Source organism: Vombatus ursinus, unplaced genomic scaffold (genome assembly GCF_900497805.2).
Source record: "Vombatus ursinus unplaced genomic scaffold, bare-nosed wombat genome assembly UNPS02014798.1, whole genome shotgun sequence".
Classification (NCBI taxonomy): domain Eukaryota; kingdom Metazoa; phylum Chordata; class Mammalia; order Diprotodontia; family Vombatidae; genus Vombatus; species Vombatus ursinus.
Genome location: NW_020954576.1, coordinates 56,033,088 through 56,041,041, shown reverse-complemented (window position 1 = coordinate 56,041,041; position 7,954 = coordinate 56,033,088). Strand labels below are relative to the sequence as shown.

Sequence of the window (7,954 nt, the reverse complement as noted above, 5' to 3'; positions counted from 1 at the left end):
CCCCCCACAATCTCCAAGGATCCCAGCTCCCCCCAGCCTGCCCTTATCCCCAGGCCTCCCACCTTCTCTGCTTGTTCCCTCTGCACCTTCCTCTTCACCTCCATGTCACACTTATTTCCCAACAGAAGGCGTTCCACCCCTGCTGAGGCATTCTGGAAGGAGAAGGATAATGGTGAGAACCAAGGTGCTCTAAGACCTTGAGGACCTTTCGTTTGGCCCAACCTCTCGATGCACCAGTTCTCCATCCTAGGCCCCTCTCTCAGGCATTCCTAGGTGCCTTCCCAATACTCTTAAGAGTTCCCTTTAGTCAAACACAAACCTCCTTAATGCTTTTCATCCAGTTCTGAATGTTCTCAAAGGATTTCTCATCTGTGATATCATAGACAAGGATAATACCCTGGGAGGGGGGACAGACAGACAGACACACACACACACACACACAGAGAAACCCAGAGAGAGAGAGAGAGAGAGAGAGAGTTATTCATTCAGCACTTTTCTTATATACAGTATACTTCTTTGGGGCCATTCCCACAAACCTATATAACATCCTTGTAAATTCTAACCTAAATCCCAGTTCATACACACCCTCCCTTTCACCTCTGCTCTAAGCCACAACTTGTCCTTTTCTCTGCCTGCCACCTGTTTTGGCCTGAGATTCCCCCATTCTAAACCTCCCACCCCTCATTTCTTGACCATATCATGCCCTGCCTCCCCATTTCATACCATGGCCCCACGGTAGTAGGCAGTAGTGATAGTCTTGAATCTCTCTTGTCCTGCTGTGTCCCTGGGTAAGAGGCCAGAGGGAGAAGGATGTTAGGGCATGTATTTCAAGCTACATGCTCCCTCCACCAAATGGAAGCTTATACTTCAAGAAGCTTGGAATTTGAGTGGAGGAATAAGATGAGGGAGGTAAAAGAGAATATTCAAGGAAATCATGAGGGCGATGGCGGAAGAAAATAGGAGAAAGAAAAAGGAAAGAGGCCTCCCTGCCTCTTCTCACCCTTCTCGATTGATCCTGCTGCCTAATTATTCTTCATAAAACTCAGTTTTCATCACTTCATTCCCCTAGATCAAAAGTCTTCAGTGGCTCCCTATTTTTTGCCACTCAAATATACAAATGGGTCAGTGATCCAATCAGTGGGCACGTTACCTTGTATGATGCCAAGCTCAACAAATCAATGGCTACCCACAGCCTCCCATAGTTTTGCCATGGGTCCCACCCAATGTTCTAGTATAGATCTTCCTGCCTGCCTTCCTTAAGTAGGTTCCCACTGAGGAAAAGGGATGTACAGTGGTCATTTTTTGTTCCTACCACATGACCAGGCTATCACCATCTTCTTCTCCTCCTTTTCTTTTCTTCTTCCTTTTTCTCCCTCCAAGATCTCTCTGATGACACCCTTTATTCTGGTTTTCCTTTGTAGTTCCTTCTTTGTTATGTGCTGAAGCCCACTAACTGACACCCACCATGTGCCTCTTCATTTTCCTTAATCCCATGGAGACTCTTGTGTTCCAAGACTTCCAGCCATACCACAACATTGGTAGAATACTGGTAGTAGAAAGATGGGCCTTTGTTTCTGGAAGAAGCTTCAGGTAATTAAAGGATCTTCTCAGTTTCCTGAAGGCAATCAATATACGAGCCTTTTATCTTCCTTCTGTTCAATTCTGTTTGTTGTCTATTTACACTGTCCAGCCATGATATATATATTAATAACAATAACTATAAGAACAATAATAAGTATTTATATAATACTTCAAGGTTTGCAAAGTGCTTCACATGTTACTTAATTTTATCATTACAACAACCCTGTGAAGTAGGTGCGATTATCCTCATTTTACAGATGAGGAAATTGAGGCTGAGAGGTTATCTCCATTGTTCTGTCTTTCAAAGAATCTTGAATAATGTTGATATATGTGTAGGAGACACTTGTATGTATGAGAAGCAGCCTTTAAGGTGGCAGTTTGCTAGGGGCAGCTAGGGGGCGCCCTGGATAGAGCACTGGCCCTGAAGTCAGGAGGACCTGAGTTCAAATATGGCCTCAGACCAAACACTTGACACTTACTAGCTGTGTAACCCTGGGCAAGTCACTTAACCCCAATTGCCCTAATAAAAAAAAAAAAAGGTAGCAGTTTGCTCTTCCAAATAATAATACAACAACAAGCCTAGGAATTTATGTACTTCTAGATTGAGGTAGTGCAGTGTAGGGCCTGGAGTCAGAAAGACCTGAGTTCAAATCCACCCTCAGAAACTTACTAGCTGTGTGACCTTGGGCAAATCACTTAACCTCTGTTTGCCTCAGTTTCCTCAAGGATAAAATGAAGATAATAATAGCACCCACCTGACAGGATTATTGTATGGATAGAATGAGATAATATTTGTAAAGCTCTCAGCACAGTGCCTGATGCATAGTAAGCACTTTATAAATGCTAGCTATTATGATTATTCTAGTCAATTGTGCAATGACACAGATGTGCTCTACCATGGACCATTTTGGCTTGTGAAACCCTGCCTATTTCCACTATATTAATACCCTCTTGAGAATGCCCTGGATACATGTATAGATGATTCTCAAAAAAATTTCATATAGATGAGAAAGTAAGCATATAGGTTGGTAGTTGACATCCTCTTGGCTGTTGTTGGTTTTTGTCTTTTTGGTTGTTTTTTTTTTTGGCATTAATATGGTCCATGATTTTTTCCCCCCACATTTCTAGTATTTTTCTCTTCTGCAGATACATTTTGGGTCAATCTCTCAATACCCTCACAACTTCGTCATCTCCAGCATAGACCTTCTTTATATAGACTTGGTCTAACTCAGCTGCTTCTTCCATCTTTAGTATCATTAGTGCCATTTTTTCCCTCCTTCATAGGCACATCCAAGACTATGATATTAGAGTCTAAGTGTGGTGGTTCTACTCTCTTTGAGGGTGACAAAAGTTCTTAGTAAAAATCTTTGCAGATCTTTTCTATTTTTCTTTTGTTATCCTCCTTGCATTTTTTTCATTTTCAAAGCCCTTTGGATAACTTAGCTTAGTTGGGCCTCTCACCAAGCTTTCTTTAGATTGGTTTTACCTTCTACTACTTCTCTGCTTTGTGAAATGCTCATAGCCTTTTATCATCATTTTACAAACAAGTTTTTATTATAAATAGATGTTGCCTTTGGCTGCCAAATCTCTCCTCTTAGCAAGTAAGTCAGGTCAAGCGTTTACTAAGGTGCTTTTTAGGATTCTTTTGTCTCCTCATTATGGCAACTGATTTACCTAAGTTAAAATTTTTTATGAAATTATTGTAGTCTGTGTCTATACCCTCTCTTATATCCATATCCCAGTGGGTCTACCCAATGTGTGTAGAGACATCTCCCAACATCCTGAGGATACCAATGGAGTAAAAGTGCTCTCAACTGATTATCCCTTACTCTTCCCATATGACTAGCCTATCTTCTTTTTTTCTCATAATTTCTTTGTTTATACTGTTTTCAGCTTCTCATTCATAATTCCCTCTTTGTAATGTGTTGTAGCCTAGTATCTACCATGTGCTTTTCCTTTTTTTTTCTTTTTTAAGGAAATCAGGGTTAAGTGACTTACCCAGGGTCACATAGCTAGTAAGTGTCTGAGGCCAGATTTGAACTCAGGTCCTCCTATTCCAAGGCTGGTGCTCTATCCACTGTATCATCTGGCTGTCCCACACTGTGTTCTTTTCCACTGCCTTCTAGGTGGTATCCTTTGTTTCAGGAAGTTTGGGGTCATAAAAATGCAATTTCCTAAAGTAAATCTAGCTCACTCCCTTCCTCTTGTTCACTACCAGTTCCAGTTTACTATCTATTTGCCGTGTCTACTCCAAATTGAATACAAAACTCCAGATGTGGTCTGACTAGGGAAGTGTATAATGGAAATATTGAAGCTTTATTTCTGAAAAAATATGCCTCTCTTAATGCATTGTCAATCCAATTAGCTTTTTTGACTGCCATTCTATATTGAGCTTGTGGTCCCCTAATACTCCCAGAGCTTTTTCAGACAAACTTCTGTTTAACCACGCTTCTCCCATGTTATACTTGTGAAATCAATTTTGTGAACCCAAATGTAAAACTTTATATTTAACCTTATTTTTTAAATTCAATTTTATTTTATTTTCATTTCTGAATTCTTTCTCTTACATTTCCTCCCCTACTCATCAAGGAAGCAAGAAAAACAAGACCTGTTACAAATATCTATAATCAAACAAAACAAATTCCCGTATTATGTATGTCCCCAAAAAGTATGTGTATATACGTTTCAATTTGCACTCTGAGGCCATTATCTCTCTATCTGTAAGTAAATAGCATGTTTCATCATGAGTCCCCTGGAACCATGGTCCCATTGTGTTGATCAGAGTTAGTAAGACTTTCAAAGTTGTTTATCTTTATATATTCTCTTTATAGTATTGTTTTTAGTGTATAAATTGTTCTCTTGGTTCTGTTCACTTCACTTTGCATCAGTTTATACAAGTCTTCCCCAGTTTTTCTAAAACCATCCCCTTCATCATTCTTTACAGCATAATAGCATTATATCATATACATATACATTTATTCATTAATTTTTTTTATCTTATTATATTCATCCCAAGGTCCGAGCTTGTCAAGACCTTTTTTGAGTTATGAATCAAATCCAGCTTATTAGCTAGCCCTCTTTGATTTGGGTCATCTGGAAATTTAATAAGGATGATATCTATGCTTTATCCAAGGCATTGATAAAAATATTAAATAACAAAAAGCCCAGCATAGATACCTGGGACATTTTACTAAAGACCTTCCAAGCTGACATGGAACCACTAATAAGTACTTACTTATTAACGTGTGTTCCATGGATGTCCCTAAACATATACTGTCTTCTCTTGCATACTAATAGTTTCTTATGCGCTGAGTCTTGTCTCCTCAATTGGATTGTGAACACCATGAAAGCAGAGAACTACCTCATGTCTTCTCTATTCTTCACAGTGTTGATGATCAGATGACACTTGATTGTCAGAGAGATGGAGACATAGGAGACAGAAGGAAAGAGGCAGAGAGAGAATGAGGAGAGACAGGAGAGATGAAAGACAAGTGGAGGGAATGATTAAGAGAGAGGCAGAATGAGATTTCATGACAGGGATGTGGAAGAGAAAGCTGGGATTTCAGGGATTCACTCACCAGACTTGAAGTTTTATTTTCTTCCCCTCAATGTCCACAGTTCTGATCTTGAAGTCAATTCCTAGAGATGGAATAGGTATGTTAGAGTCAAGGTAGTGGGTTGGAAGGTGGAGATAGGAGAAGGGAATTAGGAATCCCTTTTCTAATGTGTAGGCCTGAAGGGGAACAGAGTCTGGGTTCCCAAGACTCCTCATATTACTGAACAAGGGGAGTTAACATGGGGTATTCTTTCCTTTCCCTTCTCTCTTCTGAACACAATTATCTATATCCTTGGTTTGTGTGTATGTCCTAGGGAGGACAAACAATATTATTCTCAGTCCCTCCGTGGAAACTTGGGTGCATACCTCTGCATGCTAGGGGACAGAATGAGTCACCAGGCTGAGTCAGAGACCCCAGCAGCCCTTCCCCCAGTTTCAGCCTCCCACTAGACTCCTTGAGGATTCAGAATGACAAATCAAGTGCCTTAACCCCTGTGATGACCTCCTCCCCTTGAGAACCCACCCGACCCACTTCCTATTGGATTGAGGAGCAGGGACACTATGAAACTTTTAGGGTTGGGATAAGGGATAGCATAAGGGTTCTGGGGTATTTCTGGCTAGATGGCATATAGGGAGATTAGGGCTTGGGGTCAGGTGGCTGGGGGACAGGAGTTTGGGAAACAGGGTTAGAGAATTTGAAGTGAATTAAAAGCTGTGAAGGGAGGAAAGCTGAAGGGGGAAAGAAGAGTGGGGGATGGGAAGTTGAGGGAATGAGAAGCTAAGTGGAGATGGACCTATGAAAATGGGGCTTCTGGGAACTCCAAGTGATGCTTAGGGACCTTGGGGAGGTTGGGGCTTAGAAATCTGGGTAATGACTGGGGAGAATGCGGTGGAGTGATGGGGAACAAGGACTGGGGAAAGGAGTTGAAAGACTTCACTCTTGAGAGGCTGAAAAGTTGGGATAATGGAAAGGGGTGTTAAGTAGTGATCTGAGGGACCTTGAAAAGTTGAGGGCCAGGAGGAGGGGGTCTGGGGGCCACGTGGGATCTGTTGTCTGGGCCAGTGGGCTCACCAATGGTGGAGATGTAAGTGCTGTTGAAGTTGTCCTCGGCAAATCGAATGATCAGACAAGTCTTGCCCACCCCAGAGTCCCCAATCAGCAGCAATTTGAAGAGGTGGTCGTAGGCTTTAGCCATGGTGGGCACAGGGTGGGGGTGGGGGAAAGGAGGCTGGCACCCAGACACGACCCGGGTGCAGTGGGCAGACAGAAGAAGAAACCCAGGGGCCCTGGGCAGGAAGAAGTTTTCCTCCCTCTTTTCTCTGGCTCCGGGAAAGAGGAGAGGCGGCACCCTTATGAGCCCCACCTCCTGCCCGCCCACCCCACAAGGGCCACTCTAGAGGCCGGAGCTGCCTTCTCTTCTTGCCTCCCCCGCCCAGTCCAGGCAGGCTCCCCCTCCCCATCCTCCTCCTGCAGATGGCCTTCCCTCCTTTCAAAGCTCATTCCTCCCACTCTATGGCGGGGGATGGGACGTTTGGGTATGAGTGGACTATAGGAAATAAGAATTGAGTTGGGGTTAGGGTAGAAGAGTGGAAAACTGAGGAAAATAATTGGTGGAGGGGACACATGTGGGGAAGCAGAGTTTGGAGGCTGGCAGAGGGAGTTGAGAACAATACTGGGGATGAGTAAAGTGCAAGGACAGATGTAGAGTTCTGGGGCTACCACAGTTCTGGGACCTCTGTTCGTGGGAGGAAGTAGCTGCAGTTGAGGTGGCCTCAGGGAAGCTAGATACATGTTTGTTGGAAAAGCTCTCCCTCTTGTGGCAAAAGATACACATGCTAGGCACAGAGACTCTACTCCACCCCTCAGGGTCTTCTGGCATGAGTATGGGCCGCCCCTCTGGGGTTTCGCATGAAGTGTTGGGACACCTATCATATCTCTAACTAGTGAGTTCAGTAAATCTGCCTCTCTCATAGCTTGTGAAGAAGGTGTTTTGTGAACTACAGCGTGGTGAGCTATTTTAATTATTATTATATTGGGCTGAGACTCAGAACTAATGAGATCACACTAATTGTTAGTTCTTTCTTCATGTATGTGCAAAGCAGTTAGCTTGGCTGTGTTCCATGGCCACAAGGGGGCGTTCCTTGCTCTCACCAGCCATTTTGTAAATGTGTAGTGTTGGCATCAGTGAAAATGGGGTGACAGATTGCAGATACAATGTATAGATGCGATTCCATCACTGTTACTAAAGGGAAAAAAAACACTCTTAAGTCAGTAGCATCATCTACACAAAGGAGACAACATTAATTGGGGGCAAAAAGGCACTCTTTGGGTTTATTATTAATTACTCACATTGCCTTTCTTTGTATCCCCTTTGTATCCCTCGTTAGCATAGTGTCTGGCACGTAGTAGATGCTTAATAAATATTTCTGCCTTATTTATATAGCAATTTAAGATTTGCAAAGCAATTGACATATATTATTTCTTTCGAGCTTCATAACAATCGTATGAGGTATTTGCAGTTATTATCCCCATTTTTTCAGGTAAGGAAACTGAGATTCAAAGATGTTGAGTGACCCACCTATGTATGTTAGTACCCGATGAAGGATTCAAACCTGGGTTTCACAGCTCCAAGAGCAGAGCTCTAAGCACAATGACATTCCATTTAAGCATCAAGCATTATTAGGGGACCCCCAAACACCTGCTCCACAGTTCAATTCAATTAAATAAAACATTTAGTAAACACTGACTTCTAGATAATGGGGGAGATTCAAAATTGAGGTGGAATAATGTTCCTTCCTACATGGAATTAAATTAAT

The 7,954-nt window shown here is 42.5% G+C and overlaps 1 protein-coding gene across 1 annotated transcript in view; it reads right to left on the bottom strand.

The window, feature by feature from the left end:
* The window catches only part of LOC114049870 (ras-related protein Rab-13), a 7,714-nt gene extending 1,238 nt beyond the window's left edge, over window positions 1-6,476 (bottom strand). Inside the window, exons 1-5 of the mRNA XM_027871315.1 lie at window positions 6,210-6,476; window positions 5,160-5,220; window positions 724-784; window positions 320-397; window positions 63-152 (exon numbers count right to left, since the gene is read on the bottom strand). Coding sequence (XP_027727116.1) covers window positions 63-152; window positions 320-397; window positions 724-784; window positions 5,160-5,220; window positions 6,210-6,333 — 414 coding nt within the window. The 5' untranslated portion in view covers window positions 6,334-6,476. The remainder of the gene's footprint in view (window positions 1-62; window positions 153-319; window positions 398-723; window positions 785-5,159; window positions 5,221-6,209) is intronic.
* Between the last annotated feature and the right edge of the window lie 1,478 nt (window positions 6,477-7,954).